This window comes from Euprymna scolopes, chromosome 2 (genome assembly GCF_053919585.1).
Source record: "Euprymna scolopes isolate OS-2025 chromosome 2, ASM5391958v1, whole genome shotgun sequence".
NCBI classification, from domain to species: Eukaryota; Metazoa; Mollusca; class Cephalopoda; order Sepiida; family Sepiolidae; genus Euprymna; species Euprymna scolopes.
The window spans coordinates 151,776,753-151,796,459 of NC_136483.1; the positions used below are offsets into that span (position 1 = coordinate 151,776,753).

At 33.9% G+C, this 19,707-nt stretch overlaps 1 protein-coding gene across 4 annotated transcripts in view; it reads right to left on the reverse strand.

Annotated features, from left to right (window-relative positions):
- Positions 1-19,707, reverse strand: part of LOC145297667 (unconventional myosin-XVIIIa-like) — a 794,600-nt gene that overhangs the window by 623,763 nt on the left and 151,130 nt on the right. For 2 of the 4 annotated variants that reach the window (XM_080143857.1, XM_080143843.1), the window contains one exon: positions 18,805-18,831. The exons of the other annotated variants lie outside the window; for them this stretch is intronic. In XM_080143857.1, the coding sequence (XP_079999983.1) occupies positions 18,805-18,831 (27 nt within the window). The remainder of the gene's footprint in view (positions 1-18,804; positions 18,832-19,707) is intronic. 4 annotated transcript variants of the gene reach the window in all.

Sequence of the window (19,707 nt, forward strand, 5' to 3'; positions counted from 1 at the left end):
CCTGATGATTTGATGAAGAATGGAGAACGTTTGTGATACATATGGAACTTGTATTAATTTTGTAGTTCAAGAACAATGGAAAAATAAAATAAACGGAATAATTTAGCAGAAGCTTTTATTTTTTTTTATATATATATTTCTTCAAATACATATCAGAAAACTCGCTGAAAAAAAAAAATTAAAAAAAAGAAAAGAATTAAGGAGCTGCTGATGTAATATTCTGAAGAAAAATAAAAAGCTGTGCTTAATGCATTCGTAGAGTCAATACACATTTTCACAACTGAACAGGAGTTAATATTTACCAATTACTAGAAAAAATAGGTGACAAGATCACAAAGTGGAGACGTGTGCATTCTGACCCACAAGAAATACGATCCAATTTTAACCAGATACTAAACATTTAAGCGTGTGCATTAGACACGTAACATAAAAATGTCTATTATGTTCAATGAAATAAACTTTAAAGGATGAATGTCGTTTGACTGTACATAACTGCATACGAAGTTATTTATATTATTTACTGAAGCTTGGAGAAAAAAGAGGGGGGGGGGCACATATGTTTCATGCAAATGTCAGAGGAAAAAGAATTTATTTTTTCAGGCGTAATAATATCTACGATTCACTTTTTTTGCGATTGGTACTATATAAAGTTATGAAAATATATATGGCAATTAAGCTACACAGAATATTCTGTTTCATTCTCGTGAGAATTCGTCAGGCTTATGCATAATGCATATATTTTCATAACTTACTACCTAGCTCTACTTATGTATTGAGCACTTTTAAAGTAAATACTGAGAATTTACATATAAAATTATATCTTTGTACATTAATTTGTGATTAAATGAAGTAGTCATTCAAATATATATATATATATATATATATATATATATATGCACAACTTTAGATCACAAAATCATGGTTGGCTTTGTTAACTGGGTTAAATTCCTGCGACCAGCAGTAATTATCACGTCCTGCACTGATGATTGTATAAACATGAAACAAGTGTTTATATGTATAAAAAAACTAATATTTATTGAAAAAAGAGCATACACAAAAGAGTATTTTTTTTTTCTTTTTGTTATAGCTTGGGATGGGGTATCCTACCAGATACCAGACATTCACCTGCTATCTCACACATTCCAAGCGAGAAAGCCTTTTTAAAATTCTAACCGTCCTTGAAAGTGCAATTGTTTGCATCTCTTTCACTTGGTTCACTGGGTACATCTGCCAGGTAGTTTCCGAAATTCTTTTTCATGAGTCTAGTTGTTCTTATAGTTTACTAGCAGGGGTGCCCGGCGTTGACCGGGTGTTTGTAGGTGGGGGTGGAGTAGATAACAAAAAAAAAAGTTTTAGTAGATAGGTAGGATCAAGCCAGAAGCCTTGAGGCGAAGGTGGAAAATAAAGTGTGAAAAAAAACTGACATGTTACCCGCTGGGAGAGTAACAGAAAAACGTTTGAATTTAATGATTAAAAACTTAATTGGCAGGTGCGTGAATTAAATGAGGTCAAATGGAAATCCCGCAGTTAATTTTTACTGCGAGGCAGTTATTTGGGTTTCTTTACCCAACTTTGGCTGGTTTTGTTTCCCCAAGATTTTGGGGGAGGTGAGAGGGGGTTGTTCAAACTGAATAGCAATTGTCTGATATAAGGAGTTTGTTTTCTCCGCATTGATCAAAGCTTTATTGCTTTTTGGACTTTCCCGGGCTGGGAAAGTGCCTTTGCTTCAGATTAGTTTCGCTTTTATTCGAAAAAGCCGAACACACACGAGGGGAGTCCAAATAGCAAGAATTTTGTAAAAGTCGATGTAAATAAATCTAGACGCGTGTTCGCAAATCGTAGGTATTACGATCTACACGGTATATAAAAAGTTCTAAAAAGTGGTAACCCCCACGGAGAACCCCCCCCCCCTGAAAAAAGCCTTTGTCGGACATACAAAAAATGTGCACACACATTTTGTCTTTTATATATATATAGATGGAATGATGGAGAGTTTTCCTAAGATTTCAGTTTCTTTTCATCACATACATGAGACCTTGGGATTTCGTTATCTTCTCCCTTTCAGCTGTTTAACCATGGCTACCGAGAGTAAGTACAGGCCGATGATCATGACAGCGTGACGTCATTATCAGATCCACTTGCAGGTGTATGGTCTAGGCTAAAAGGTCCTTATCAGCAGCAGTTTCGTCTAGTTTTCAGTTTGCTGTCCAACATCGTTTATTCTTGCGTTATCTTCTCCCTCTCAACTCTGTTTTATCCAGCATCATTGGAGCCACCAACTCCTAAGATTGCTTCCTTCTTTTAATATCATAAAGTCAGAGATATAATAAATGAAAATGATAAAGGTATAATAGTTAGCAGAGCAAACGCAAACATATACCTAAGAGTTTTATTCATGACAGTAAGACGGACAAGAGCTCATCATTTGTATACATGCTAGATGATTTGAAGTTCGTTTTCGCTTGGTTTTGTTTAAAAGCCAAACCAAGCGAAAACGCCTCACTTTCTGACCTACTTCCACATTACAAAACAGTACGCCTTGCGTTGTCAAATACGCCACCCCATCCTTAACCTATAAAACACACAAGAAACACACAAACTAAATAAAGCAAAAGTAACTCTTCTTCAAAGATACTTTGTTCAAAGTGAATTGTTTAACGGGGGAAGGGGAAGAACTCTTAAACTTGATTTTTAAGAGCAGCTTTCGCCAATGATATATCCGGTAGTAGTAGTAGACATGCAAGTTCATGAGGTATATGATTAGAAGCATTAGAACCATTAAACTATCATCCAGGACTAAATGTACTTTGCCTTCGGATCAAGATCAAAGTGTAGTATCTGTTATCCAGATCTACACTTCAATTTCTTGTTTTCTGTCAGTAGAGGAGAAATCCTTCACGACTGAGATAATTTTTATTTTTGTTCCTTTTCTCCACATTAAAAAACGACCCTGGTGTCTAACTCTGTCCCGTGGGGAGGCATTGTAAATAGGAACTATCATCCATGAGGACTTTCAAATATAACTGATAAAAGTGTAAGAGTTAACACCTAATGATTTGTCAAAAAAAAATAAATAAATAAAAAAAATATGCCCAATTACAGGAGATCCAAATTATATAATTTTATTTTTGAACCCGAGAGGGTGTAATTATTGTTACAAATCTGATCTAACTAAAGTAAACACTATTTAGACATAAATACAATCGCAAACCATATATCCATGCATTTAGCCTGATGACTTCCTTCAAAACGGAAGCATAAACATTTGTGTAGTGTATCTGCTCCATATATATATATATATATATATATATATATATATATAAAGTAGTGTGTGTGTGTGTGTGTGTAACTCCTGCAGCCCACATTGGCCCGATCATGACCAAACGTGGCATGATGGTCCCCCACCTATGGATGGTGGGTACCATTTTCCAAGGTCATAGCCTATGTATATACACTCTCCTGCAGCCCACATCACTGGACCGATCATAACCAAACCCGACATGATGGTCTCCAACCTAAAGATGGTGTTCAGTATTTTTCAAGGTCGGGACTTTACTAGTATGTATACACACATACAAACACTGATAGCTGTATCTACACGGCATTGTTCAGAAGTCGGATTTTGTTTCACTTTTTTTTTTTAATTTTTTTTTTTTAATTGCATAAATCTTTTCAAGACATTGTTTTTAACTAAATTATTTTGTTAAAGTAGAATTTTGGAAATTAATTTCGTTTTATAATTGTTTTGTTAGTAAATTATAAATTGAACTAAATTGTTATAAACTTAGTTATGGTAATGTTTTAACATCTCTAACATATTTGGTTGTAAAATAATCTTAAACGATGATCTGCGAGGTGAAGTCAGAATACAATTTAATGATTAAAGGATAACGTGATAAATCCATTTCACTTTTGAAATCCTATTAAAGAAATTTTGACAAGGAGATAAATAAATATATCATTGTCATTGTTTTTACAAAGGATCTCCCACTTTAAATTATATATTTAAATTCTTTAAATCTTTAATATACTAGCATGGCTGTCCGGCGTTGCCCGGCTGTTTGGCGGTGTGCGTTGAGTAAAAAAAAAAAAAAAAAAAAAGTGGTAGTAGGAAGGCAGGCTTGAACCCGTACCGCGAAAAAGGGAAAAGAATGGGGGAGAAAAAAACCTGACGCCTTTGCTGTTACGTTTTCATTCTGTAGGTTGTTCATGCTTCGCGGCCATACAAAAGGGTACTGATGACACAGGCCATGTAAACGTTTACTTTTTGTGGAGAGAGTGAGATGTTTATTTTCCGACACCCGAATTGTCAATTTTGCAAGAGTGGTGGATGCGTTTCCAATGCGCTTGTTGAGATCTACATCAAGAGATAGGCTGTCTGAGACTGTAGACCCAAAATATTGGAATTGATGGACTTCAGGATGATGGTGAGGCTGAATTCTTTGCAAGCATTGGAAAACCTGTCCATGAGTCTTTGAAATCCTTCAGTGTAAGATACTCCTACCGCATCATCAGCAAACAGTAGGTCGCCGATGATAACTTGTTGCGCTTTGGTCCTCGGCCAAAAGCAGTTCATGTTGAAAAGGCAGCTATCCGATCTGGAGTGAAAGTAAACTCCATCTTCTGGCGAATTGGAAGCATGTCTCAGGAAAAGGACAAAGAAAATGCCAAATAGCGTAGGGGCAAGCACACATCTCTGTTTGACACTGCTTTTTATACCAAACTCAGCAGAGATGTCTTTGTTGAATTGCTTACTGCTTATCATACCGTCATAAAATAATGCTATGAGGCTCAGAAGTTTTGGAGAGCAGCCATTGAGAGGCATCATCTTGAATAGCCTACCTCTACTGACTAGGTCGAATGCCTTAGAAAGGTCAATGAAGGCAAGATACAATGGCGCATTTTGTTCTCTGCATTTCTCCTGGAGTTGGCGTAGTGAGAGGATAATGTAAATAGTGGAACGTTGAGAGATAAAGCCACACTGATTCAGAATATATTCTCTCAGCAAGAACTTGTAGTCTCATCAAAATGATGCAGACAAACAATTGACGATGCTCAATGGTGAGATACCCTTATAATTATTGCAGTCGCTGCAATCTCCTTTATTCTTGTATAGGGTAACTATGTTTGCATTTCTCATGTTCTGAGGAACAGCGCCTCCTTCCTAACAGCGTAGCAAGAGTTGGTATAATGGCTTGAGGAGAGAGGACTCGCCACTCTTGATCACTTCGCTTGAGATGTACCTGGAGCCTTCCCCGGTGGTAGTTTGTCAATCACCTTGGAGACATCATTGATGGTGGATGGTATGTTCAGCTCGGGTAATTATGCATAGTGTGGAATGCTATCGAGGGTGCTCTGTCTTACTTTGTTTTCTGTTGAATAGGACTCTGAGTAGTGTTCAACCCATCTGACAAGTTGTTTAAATTTGTAAGAAGTTCTCCTGCATTAGATTTCAGAGGAGCAGTTTTTACAGCGCTTGGACCGATTGCTTTCTTAATGCCATCATACATTTCCTTGGTGTTTCTAATATTTGCAACTTGTTGGATAGAGTTGCATAGTCTGCGTCAGTACTCATTTACACAGTTGCGTACTGTTGACTTTACCTTGTTGCAAGATGTTCAAAAGGCTAACAGAGTCTTTACTTAGATTATCCTTGTATTCCTGAAGATCCCTCCTCTTGGACTCAATGAGAGGATCTAGTTTCTCAGAGCTTGCATCGTACCAGTCAATGTTTTGTTCACTCTTTCTCGTCTCATAAGCTGAGATTGCAGCAGAGTATTCGGCCTTCTTCAGATTTTTCCCACATTTCTGTAGCCAGGCCGCCTGAGTGGATATAGTCGGCTGCAAACTGTCTGACCCTGTCTTGGTGTTTGGTCTTAGTTACATCAATCTTTGGTTTTCCAGCTTGTTTGATGTGAAAGAATTCCTTTGTAGCTTGACTCTGAAGCGTATGAAGAGTGATCACATATGACAAGAGCTTTTCATTGTTGTTAATTATTTTCAGCATATAACATGTTGAATTCTACCATGTGATCATATCTTGAATGATTTTTTTTTTTTTTTTTTTTCAAAATTAAGCTGATCCTGCATTTCAGTTTATTTGCTAATAGAAAGCGATTAAAGTGAGAAACTGTATTTATATTAGATGCAATGGTTGTCTTCACAGCCTGAGTTACAATGTATGATAGTTATTCTGAATCACATTCCCTGACACCAGCAACCATATTTGTTACTGAATCCTGCAAGACTAAAAAAAAACTTTATTGAAGATTTTATATTCATCCAAAACATTGTGCAATTCTTCAATTATTCTTGCACCTACCTGTGTGTGTGAACCAGAACAACTCTAAACACAACTCCACACTGTTCAAAGTCAATTTTATGCCAATGACCTGTCAAACCCAGAAAGGGACCATTATCTGTTGTAGCTGTCCAAATGTCTGTAGTTCATAAAGTGCTGCTAATTTCAGTAAGAGGTAGTTCAATTTTTATTTTACTTTTGTAAATATATCAAAAATTATTTTACAGTGAAGTACTTTTTAATGCTGTAATTTGAACAAAGTTTTGCAATAAGCCTATTAAACCTAATCTCAGATGTTACAGAATATGGTTGAATGTCAACAGCAATCATTTCTCTTAATAGATAATGGATCTCTTGAGGTCTATGATCATTAGTATTCTAAACTTTCTTTTTGACCAATATTGATTCTATGATTCCAGGTTTCGCTGGAGGCTTGTAGTTGCTGCCACTTGCTCCTGAAATGTCTGTCCCTGAATATCCATTGTGCTTCCTTTTTTTATCTGCAAATTTTGCTTCTTTTGAATGAACATTCCTAAGATAGTTTAACATATTAGTTGTTGTAAAAGTTTTTGCTGATTTGCCACTCTTTGAAGTGATAGATGGACATAATTTGCAAGCAGCTGTATTCTTATTTTTGGGATTACCACGAAAATACTTCCAGCAGAAGCTGGTTGCCATAAATGGTTGAAGGTCGTTACTATTTAATTTTTTTACATATTGAAATTACATATGTCTGATATCTAATTAGTAATTTATAAAATATACATTATCTAAACCAGAAAAATAAGTATATATATATATATAATGAATAAATGACAAAAGACTATTTTCCAAAATTCATGATGTTGACCATCTTATTTATTCCTTTAATTCAGTTGACATTTACAATTCTTGACAGTATCCGTTTCACTTAATTATTATATCAATCAGTGAATCTATTAATAAGATGGTCAACATCAAGAATTTTGGAATATAGTTTTTTTTGTCATTTATTCACTATATTGCAATATAATTAATATTAGTATTTGTGACAACAAAATCGGCATTAGAAAATCTATTAATCGGCCAATTTAATACTCGGTAAATCCCTAATATATATCTATAATACAAAGCTGAATGTGTGTGTGTGTTTGTGTGCTCCTATATGGTAGACTATTTTAAAAAACTGATTACACATGATAGAAGATGTATCGAGACACAGGAATGGGTATGTTTGATCCTGCAGAACAGTGGTTCATTAAAATTGTGGGGTCTGCGTTCGTGCCTGGTCCACAAAATATGGAGAAAAAAAAAATTAAAAAAAAAAAACGTTTACAAGTGTTTTTGATATAGATGTACATAATACTTTTGATAAGTATGTTTTAACTTAAATAGGGATGGTATAATAAAATTGTGGGGTTTGCGTTCGTGCCTGGCCTCCATAGAATGGAAATAGGCACAAACTTTAATAAAGACTTTTCATATCTATCTGTAAGTATACTTTGATAATTATGTTTCAGTTTGAAGAAATATGGTATAATAAAATTATGGGGGTGTTCGTTCGCACCTGACCTCCATAGAATGGAAATATGTCACAAAGTTTAACAAGGTTTTTTTTTTTTTAAATATAGATCCACAGAATATTGTGATAAGTGTTTCAGTGTAAACAGGTATGGTATAATAAATTATGGGGTTTATCTATTTTATTTTTACTTTCATCAAATTTTGCTTTGGTTTTGATACCTCCGAATTCGAAGCTATCTCTTTACAGCCCTTCCTTTTCATAACCTATCATACTTTAATAAATCAGAGTCCATTTTCTGTAGGCTGTTTTTGAACCCAGTCAACGACGGGTACTTTTGCTAGAATATATATATATATATATATATATATATATATATATATATACACACACACTAGCAGATGCACCCAGCATTTTCCGGTATTAAAGGTAATGTTAAATTCCTTTAAAAAAATAAAAAATAAAATAAAAATCCGAAAGACATTCAGATATGAACATGAGAGTATTGTTTTTTTTCTAAACAGTTCACTTCTTGTAAGTAAAAAACAAAAATACTCAAGTTGAGATCAAAACCAAAACCGACAGACAATGAGTCAAGTACGATAACCATCAAGCCAGCTTGACATAATCTTTAAAAAAATGTTTTCAAATCCATTTATTCTAAAGATAAGAAAGCTGTCATATGAACGATTCGCACATGCACAGTAGTGAAACACTTAACAGATAAAAATCTGATGACGATGGCCCTAAGTAACAATTTTTCAATTTTGACCCCCTTAGCAGCTCCTTTTTCCGGATGAAAACTGATTAAAAAGTTTTCCAGATGTCTGAATTCCCTATATACCCAATTTCACGTCTTTAAATCATGAGAAGTGTCCTCACACATTCTCACTTTTATAGAAATAAACAGATACACACACACGCTTCATTGTACTTTAGAATCAACTAGCTGTACATACCCAGTATTGCCAAAGTGAAACTTTAATTTTGTAATCAAACTAGAAGGGCTTCCGGCGTTGCCTGGTCGTAAGATACACTTAAATATATTTTAATGTATGCAGATACTATAGAGGCAATTCTCTGTTGACTATTATTATATTGTACCCAAAAAATAGTCATGTGCCTCCCCACTTGGCATGATCAGGTTGGAAAATATGTTTAAATATATTTTTTATTCATGCACACTTCGTATTTATTTTTATACAGCCAATTCTATTGATTATTATATTGTACCCAAGATATAGTAATGATTTCAAAAGTTAAAAAAAATATGACTTGAAGTCATCACCTATAATTGAAACCAAAACATACAGCGTTCCTGCCTTAGTCGTTAAGTTTGAAAAGTTTGCTAGAAATGACGTTAAAATTTGAGACGGTGACAAAAATATCTCTCACAAAATAATCTATTATGCTAAACGTCTGAATCTGTTTAAGTTTGTTGTAGTACTTGACATTAAACAATTAATAGTTAGGAACAAATGTGTAATTAATGTAGAATCACATGCTTGAAGTTGCATAGTTTAATTTAACATCGCTAATTAATAGTTTATTCTGACAAAGGAGAAGGTAATGGCCGGGAGGATAACTCAGAATAAAATAGATACTGCACTACCCATTCTCCAAAGAGAAAATAGTCTCATGACAATAAAACAGCTACATTCCCCTTAAAAAAAAAAAAAAATAAAATTGTCCAAGTTATAGACGTAACAACTATCAGCTTCAGACAAACGGATACTAAATCTCCATTAGTAACATTTATTTTGGAACAATTCCAGGCAATAAATAATAAATTCATACAACTTCCTTTAAAATATCTAAAACAGCTTTCTTAGCCAGAATAAATATTTTCAGGTAGAAAATAAAAGAAACATTATATTCGTACCAATAACAATAGTGAAAAAAAAAAAAATTTAAATAAGGCTAGTCTAAATCAAATATCAATGTCAGACACATTCGACGAGATCATTTTATGTTAGATTTTTAGATGCTAAACACAAAAACGTCATTACCAAGATTGTGATTAGAGATGATATCTTAAAACTAGACAAAAAAATGTATACTCATTGTATTGTACATTGACCGACTTGCGTGATTGCAAGAAAGATTAGTAGGACCTTATTAGGATTAGTACAACATATCGACCGACAGGGGAGGGAAGTAAGTAAAAGATCGTTGCCATGAAGTTGGATGTGGGTAGGAAGAAAAGAAACCTACTTCTAGATAAACACGTATGCATTAAATGAAAGAAGGCAGACAGAAGTGTAAATGTTAAGGCGAGATTGAGATAAGGAAGGATCACATGGCTCCTCCTTATACTATGCAACATTAACAACATCACATTTAGAAAAGGTTTGAATGTAAAGATGTGAGAGAGAAAAAAAAGAAACTCGTGTATATATATATATATATATATATATATATATATATATATATATATATATATACACACACACACACACACACACACACACACACACACACACACACACACCATAATCGCGTTTACACAAGTTTTCGTCAGATCACCGAAGTTAAGCAACGATGAGCCTGGCCAGTACTAGATGGGTGACCATTTTGGAATTCTAGGTTCTGTATGTGCCTATATGTTTGTTTTTTTTACATGGGTCAACACTTATCAAGGCCCAAAAGCCACTCAGTTCTCTGCTTATCTCAGCATTGCTTCTTAAATTTCTACTTGCCACTGGTATTTTAAAGTGCTGACTAAGGAGAGGTGTGGTTGGAAATTGCGCAACTCTTGCCACAAACATTTCACGTGTAGGCGCCCTTTATAGTGGGTATCCATAGTTAGTCAAAACTGAATGAAGCCATATATATTACAACTGTCTTAACTATTGCTGGGCATCATTACTATACATTCAACATCAATTATTTTTTATACAATATCTATACAGTAGAACCCTGAGACACGCAATTAAAATTAGTACAAAATACAGTACAGTATAAACACATGTATATAACCCAATAACATTATAAATCACACTATAAGGCGAGGCAAATACCATAACCAGGGGTTGGAAAAATATTGTACCTATTTACTATGCCTCCCCACAGGACAGAGTTAGACACCAGGGTCGTTTTTTAACGTGGAGAAAAGGTACAAAAATAAAAAATTGTCTCAGTCGTGAAGGATTGATCCTCCACCGAAAGAGAACAAGAAATGAAAGTGCAGCATCTGAAGAACAGATACTACACTTTGATCTTGACCAAAAGGCCAATAATATTGTATTCCACATCGTAACCTGAAAAAACCGTATCCTAAATCCACTGTATTCCTAGGTTCTACTGTATTAGATATCTTTCTGCAACATAGCGCAGACATGTGTATGCAAATGCATGCGAAATGACGTCACCGGTAGGGGAAAAAAAATAAAGACTTTAAAAAGATCACATTAGAGATAGAAAGAACGTTAGAGATTACATGAGAGGCATGCAGGGCTTTTGAGAAAACTATCATATGGGTGATGTCACAGCTCTAACAATGAGGAAATAATTATCATTACAAACAAAAAGCGAGCTGAAGTTCTTTTTTATACTTTGTCTCTTTTGCGACTGAGGCTACAACGTGCTGGGTAACGTTACAGTTGTCCGTCCCACTTTTTTCTATGAAACTACTAGGCCAACCCAACTGAAATTTGCTGTAGACCTTTGTTTATAAGGTGCAGCGAACTAAGTGTTATGGCATCCATACAATGCACAGTTTAAAAAATTAATAGGGATTAATACTTAATGCAAAAATGAGAACAAATCAAACCACATTCAACAATCAATTTGGCATAAAGCACTCATTCTAAGTCAAAAAGCTATAGTTCTTGCCGTTTTTTAACAGACTAACAAATCTGGTATTTTACTTATTTCTTATTTTCAACTGAAATAATTTCTTTACGGTTAAATCCTAGATTTAAGCTCTTGTCTTTTTAAAAGTCAGATGCGTGCTTAAGATGGAATAACTGCTGCCACGTTTAGAATGATGCTGTTCCAGAGAACTCTTTTCTGCCTTATTAAAACACAAAATTGATTTTGAAATAAATTTTTTTTTTTTTTTTTTTTTTGCTCATATTCATCCCAAACAAGGAAGACTGCCAAAGGACTACTATGAATTAAGTTTGTTTTATTTAACGGCATATCAACCCTTTCCAAGTTATTTAACGCCGAATCCAATCATTTTTTAAAAAAAAACATTTTTATGCTTCAAGTTCCTTATATCTTCAAATATTTATTCATGGTTCTTGGTTTGATTGCTTTGTGAAATATAATCGCTGTTTTTGACTCGGCAGAACATAAGTTGGGATGCCCTGATAGATATTACTATTCCGGGCCAAAGTGGACCTGGGAGCAATTGTAACAAAGGGGCAACTCCATATGTCTCACAACCCCTGCATAGAGCTTCAGCACTGGATGTCTTAAGGTCATACCTATGACAGTGTGAATTGGGGACCATGCCTACAGGAACATTTTAAATAGGGAATTGGACAGAGAGATGTTTGTTCACATTACATTAAAATTTCTGCATGTTAAAGAGTCGAGGAAGCAGAAAACAGGGAGGGGAATTCTGCAGTTTTGCAGCTTGAGGGAAGTAACTATTACAGTAGAAGGTTCTGGGCAACATCTTACAGTGAAGTGGTGGGATTTTGCTGCTTGTCTGGTTAGTTGAGGGGTATTTACGTTGAGGGGGTACCAGTGCTAGGAGTTCATTGGAGCACATTCCATTGAAGTACTTGTAAAACAAAAACGGGGACACAACATTTCACCCTTTTTTCTCACAGAAGATAGGTTGCTAGTTTTTATTATTTTTTCCATGAACGGTGCTGGCTGAACCTCTTGTAAGACATTCACAGCAAGAACTCACCATTCTATAGCAATGGAAAGTGACTTTCCTTTCTCTTTCCAAGAATGTAGCATCTGGTGGAATTTTTTCTAAAAGCTTCTATGCAAGAAATTCCCACTTGTGAAACATAACCATCAGACTGCTTCCCTATTGATTACAGTTTGGTGAAATCCAAATTCTTGTCAGTTACAACCCCATAAGTAATCTAATGCAATTTATACCTTCGATCAATGTCCGTACTAGTGTTGGGACGATTAAATCAGAGTTGGAAAAATCAGAATGTTTTTTTAGGTATTGAACAAAATGCTAACTTAATTTACGATTCTAAAAACGATGTTTTATTTGTTTTTTTTTTTACATAATTAAATTTTTTTAATTTTATTTTTCACTTGAAAATTTAGATAAAACTCTCGATGAGTTTCTCAAAATCTGTGCCTAAATCAAAACGTAGATTCCATCAACAAAGCTTCTTTCTTAAAAGTGCACGCCTGTGGAATTCTCTTCCGGTTGCCTGTTTTCCACCTGACTACCGGCCAACGTTTTTTCTTTTTCTTTTTTTTAACAGGGTTGTTTTAATCTACCCCCACCTCCAACACACACCTCCAAACAACCTGGCAACGCCGGGTACCCCCGCTATATATATATATATATATAAAAGGCAAAATGTGTGACCATTTCGTGTATGTCTGGCAAAGGCTTTTCTCGCACACGATTCTGGGTTCATTACTATCACAACTGTTTATATAGGCTGTAGATAATAATATCTAGGATTTGAGAACGCATGTAGCGACTAGATTTATTTACGTCGACTTTTACAAAATTATTGCTATTTTGGCTTCTCGCGTGTTGATTAGGCATTTTCGTATAAAAAGCAAAACTAATTCAAAGCTAACAACGTTCCTGGCAATCGCACCGGAAAACGTTCAGAAGCAATCAGCTTTGATCAATCTTGTATATCAGACAATTGCTATTCAATCTGGACAATTGGGAGCTGGTTTCCCTTCTCCCGAACATCTGTTGGGGAAAAAACAGTCAAATTTGGGTAAACAAACCCAAACGCTCCCTCGTAGCAAGTGACTTCTATTTGACCTGCTTAATTGGGTCAAATCGAAACTTTTATTGTGGACACCTGTTTTTAATAGTTAAATAAATAAATTCAAACGTGTCTATGTTGTATGTCGCGGTGGCCCAATGGTTAATGCCGCACGTTTTTTTTTTTTTTTTTTTTTTCACACTTTAATTTCCAACTTTGCCTCAAGGGTTCGGATTCGATCCTCATACTCACCTATCAAAACATTTTTTTTTTAATTATTTTAAACCCCCCCCCCCCCCCCCCCGAGTTTTAATTTACCTCCAAACACCCGGCCATCGCCGGGTACCCCCCCCCCCGCTAGTCCAGTATATATAAAAGGTAAAATGGGCGTGCGCGTTTGCGTATGTCCATGAAAGGCTTGTTGTGTCAGGGTTCTTGCATCAGTTACATTTCGGGAGAAGTTTTCTTATACTTCCTAGATCGTAATATCTCAGATTCGCAAACAGATATTGTGTCATTCTTTTGATAGAGTTTTAAAACAATTCTCGTCGTGCGATCGTGTTGGCTGGTTGTCTTTTTTGTATAAATAAAGAGAAACTATTCAAACTCAACCACTGGCGCCTGGTCTTTGCTCGCGTAGTATCTGTTCTGTAATTGGTCCTTGGTCAATTACTATTTATTTCGATACTGCCAGAGACAACATTTAAAAGAGAACAGAGAGGAGGCAACTCGAACAGCCAAGGAGGAGGAAACAGGAACAGCCACGGTGGAGGAAACAGGAACAGCTAAAGAGAAGGCAATCCGAACAGAGAGAAGGAAAAGGAGACTAAAAAGAAAAAAGGAAGCTAATAAGAAGGAGAGCCTCAATTTTTTTTTTTTTTTTCATATTTTCCTTTTGATTTTTGTATTCTAACTTCACACAGAAAACAATGTTTAATTTACATTTTCTATGACTAATTCGTTTTTTTTTGTTTTGTTTTTTGTTTTTGTTTTTTTGTCACATTTTTCTTTAGATTTAGAATGAAAAAGTAAACAGCTGTACGAAATTGAACAGAAGAAACTTTTCTCTAACAAAAGGGAAGTAATAAATGATAAGTCATTGCAATAAGCATTTCCTGAAACTCCATTTTCAAATTCAATGTGACAGCCTAGTGGTTAGCACATTACCATTTTCTTTAATGAAGAAAAAAAAAAAAAAAAGTTTAAATACAAGCACATTTCCTATTCACAGGAAGGAATATTAAACTCATCTACGGAAACAAATACTAGTTTAAATTACACTTACCAGGACAGGTTCATTATAATGAAAAACTCTTGAACTCTTTAATACGTTCAAGTGGATCAGAATCTAGCGCGTATTTCAAAGTAACGAAAAAAAAAAACATATCGTGGGAAGAGTAGAGTTTTGACAACTGAAGTTTTAAGCTTAGAAATGCTAAGATCCAATTAAAAGGATTTTAAACTCCTTGCAATTAATTCAAATTTGTATAATTTATTTGTTTAAATCTCATTAAAAGCAGTTAAATTAGCTCAAATTTGCTTCTCATTAAAAAATAAATAAACCACTAGAGAACAGGAGTGGAGGCAATCAAAACTTTATGATCAGATAACCCAACTATTTGCAAATGTTGGGAAGAGGACACGATGCAACACTGCCTTATCTGCCCTCTATTGCCCAACCGATACAGCTTAAAATATCTTACAGAATAAAATAATGCAAAGGACTGCATAAAAAAAAATAGAAACAGTTATATGATCAAAATGTTTAAAAAAATCAATTTATAAAAATCAAAAATATATTTTTACCGTATGCTTATTTTTCTTGTACTATCTATATTTTTGCTATATTTTTAATTTTCTTGCTTTTTTTTTTTTTTTTTAACTATATGTTAATTATATTTTGTTCACTATTTTTTAACTGTATTTTTATGTCTCTACCCTATTATTTTATATAGGTCTCCATTTATTCTATTTTTATTAGCGTCTTTTCTCCTATATATATGTATTGTTTATCTTTATTTAATTTCTAAGCTAATGTCTTTATACTAGTGTTTGTTATATATATATATATATATATACCTGACTTTTTTTTCTCTTTTGATGAGAAGCATTAGGCTTGGAAATGCCATGGCCTAAGAAGATATTTTCCTTATTGATTTAATGTAATAGTTTTTTGTTTTTGTTTTGTTTGTTGTTGTTTTTTTAACTTTGAATCCTCATCTTTTATTTCTTATTGCTCCACATAACCAGGTAGAGTTTTTACTAGGTTTTTGTATGAAGATTATATATTTGTTAACATTATTAATTATATATATAACAAGCCGTACCTAACCATGAAGTAATTTTAGTTAATTATTATTTGCACATTTTTAAACTTTTAAGTAGACAACTATTATATTCTTTAATTAAAAAGTATTTTATTTACCTTCTATGAAACCTCTGTACATAACAAAAATTACAGAATAAGAATTTACAAAGATTATAAAAATTATTGTTTTTCCAATAAATATTTTTTTTCATTTCCAAGATTTTGTTGACAAGATGATCGTGTAAAATATTTAATTTTCTGATTGTATTCATTCGATTTTATATTTTATTGCTAAAGGCACTAAAACAAAAGCTTTTAAAAATGATGACAATGTTTGCCCATTTGCTTACGAAGATGATCGTGATCATACAATTATTCTGTGGATCCAGAGATGGCTTGTCAGTGATTAGAGCTCTGCAGTATCTCCTGCACGTGGCGACACCTGTTGGAGGATTCTGTTACAGAGGTGCTGATTGCTGTCTTTTTAACGATTTTTCTAGCATTCTTCAATGCTTGCAGATTCAATCATTTTAGGACTATATTGTGGCTTTCAGTATGCCAGGAACATCTAGATTTTCTCACAAGTTAGAATACCAACTGAACTATTTGAGGGAGACCTTCAAGCTGTTCTTGAACCGTTTCTGCTATCCACATACGGCTCTTTTTTATATGGACAGCTCACTATAAAGGAGCCATTTCGGGAATCTTTAATCTGACAAGTGGCATATATGACCTGCCCAACAAACCTGACTGGTGCAGCATACATCCCTGTGTAAGTATTTTAATGGAATATGCTATGATGAGCTCACTAAACTTGACATACACATCCCTAACCCCGCTTAGCAACAAAATCACACTCCTTTCCTGAGTTCTTTTTTTTTTTTTTCCAAGTTGAAATATTTCCGATATATTTCGGACCATAATAGGTCCATTTTTAGAGAATGAAAGAATTCTATTATCGTTTTTTTTTCTTTTCTTGCAAGTAAAACAACAGTAGCACACCTTGGACTTAAAGATTTTCTTTGCAAGGGAGGGGAAAAAAAAAAAAAAAAGCAGGCAACTGAATTTTCATTTTCTGAAGATGGATTTGTTATCAGAAAATATTCCTTCTTTAAAGAAGAAAAAGAAATTGAGTTTTATTTTTCTTCTTTCTTTTAATAAGATATATTGCATTTTTTAACATGTTCCAAAAAAGGAAAAAAAAAAAAATTAAAAATTAATTAAAAAAAACAAAAAAAAAAAAAACAAACAAACCAAAAAAAAAAAGAAAAAAAAAAGCAGTTTTAATATTTTTATATTATCATTTTAAAATATTTCATGTCTGCAGTCATTTGGGCTAGACTAAGCAAGTTTTACAAAATTGTAACCAAGTATGTTATATTGTCAATCAATGATTGAGTTCACAAGAAGTGCAGTGGAGTCACCATTTTTTGTGCAAGATGTGCGAGAATGTAAACATGCACTGTGCTGCATGTTTTGGTGGTGTATATGAATGACAAACATTGCAGGTGGTAGATGCTTGGCCAAAGGAAGAGGAGGAGCATAAAAAATAAAAATATCTCTGGTTGGAGTTCGGCTATCCAAGAGATTTTTTTTTAATTCATTTTAAATAAAATAAGTACATCATTAAACAGGGAATCATGCTTAGACCAATCTGTTTAAGAAAAGTAATGTCCAAGATTATCTGCAGATAAGTCCCTTTGAATGGACACTGTCCAGTCGTTATCTCAAGTAGATATCTAGAGTAGTCAATTTCTGAGTGAATGGTGACCACCAACAAAGGCCAGAATCAGTCAGGAGTGAAAAGATTCCAGTAGATGGAAAAGAGAGGCAGTTAGAACCAGCCCACTGGGGAGGACACAGGGGGTTGGTATTGATTATATACAATTCCTATTGTAAACATTTTGCCAGACTATATTCATAATCTCCCAGAGAAAACGTTGTAGAGCCTTTCCATTTCAGTATCATACAGATTTCTGGTCTACACTTCTTACATGATTTGATATAACTGTCACCATAAAGGGCATTCCAAGTTATACCGTTACATAACAAGGATTTTTTTTAATAGAAATGTTTGTGTGACACCTAAGGGTCAGAGGTGACTCCAGAATGGAAGTTTGTCAAAATATATATATATATATATATATAAGTTTAAAAGTAGACACGAATTCCCCCACCCACGCTCACCCAAAAAATTAACGACGATTGGGGAATTTTAGAAAAGGAATAAGGAAATATATTGGAATCGTGCCGGCACTAGTTAATAATAAACATCAATAAATGCAGTTAGGTTTTAAAAATCTCTGGTTTTACTCTTCCTTCATAGCATACATGTATACCCAATCTTAGCTTCCCCTTTCCCATATAGGAGGAGCAAATATCCAAACCAAGTGCTTTCTATTTGTTGGTTTGGTTGAAAGAGAATCTTTCAGGCTTATTCGCCATCTAAAAATGATGCCATTGCTGGGACGCATAGCTTTACTTGAATTCTAATTAGAAAATTCCACGGTATAACGGTACTTTTTTTTTTTTTTTTTTTTTTTTTTTAACAACGTATACCTGCATCTTGCTACATTAATTTTCACAAAAGAAGGTCAGAGAGTGCAAGATTTGAAATCTTGTGATTTCAAGATGAGGATATAGGAATGCAGTGATTGGACTAGTACTGCTAAAAGGTGTGTTGCATGTTGGTAGATACAACTACAATAGTGGATTCAGAATGTTAACAAATGATAAGTTCTTCTACTAATAAGATAACTATATGTGGGAGGAGGCGGTTCTTTGGATTTTTTTTTTTTTTTTTACATCTGCTTACCAAATAACTGTGTCCAATAAAAGATGGCTAGAAAAAAATAAAAATAATGAAAATTTGTTTTTAAGCTGTTTTTGTATTCAGGAACTAAGTAGCAAACAAAGATCTTAATAAAAAAAAATACTTTTAAACAGGTGGAAGTACAGAATAGTTAACACTCAAGAACTTGTAAGCGGAAAAAAAACATTCATATAAAACGAGCACGGCTACCCAACGTTGTCCAGGACCATAATAAAATAAAATAGAAGAGGTTAAAGTGTGTAGCATCTTTCTTTATATCTCACTGAATCGATTTTTCCTCCTCCATTATTTCACATCCCTCTCCATCTAAAATAAACCACTGCCCAGCCCAGCCCTCTCTTGATAATATGTCATTCACCGCTTCATTATATAATAGATAACATTGGAAATGGCTGAAAAACCTGTCCAACTCAATGACAAAACCCAGCAAATATTTTTCTATAAATTTTTATGATATTATTCATCCTGGGCAATGTCAATCAAGAATATAGCAACTTTGTGGATATTTGTTTTGTAGTTTTTTACCTTTAGCTGAACACATACACGCGCGCAGACAACTGCCCTTTATATAACAGACTAAAACAAAATTCTATACCAAACCTGCCTAGTTTTAATTTACAGAAACAATTTAATTTTTTTTTTGTTTTTTTTTTATCCTTTTTTTCTATAAAATCTATCTTTAACAAAGACTGCACCTGTCTTTGTTTTTTTTTGTTTTTTAAATTATAGTCTTAAAACAAATTTTTAATTCTTTTCCAAGCATTTAAGCTAGGCGGGTTCAGTAGAAAATTTCATCCCAATGCATTTTATATAAATTATCTTTGTTGTTTTTTTTTTTTGTTTTTTTTTGCTTGTTTTGTTGTTTTTTTTATGAATTGATGGTTA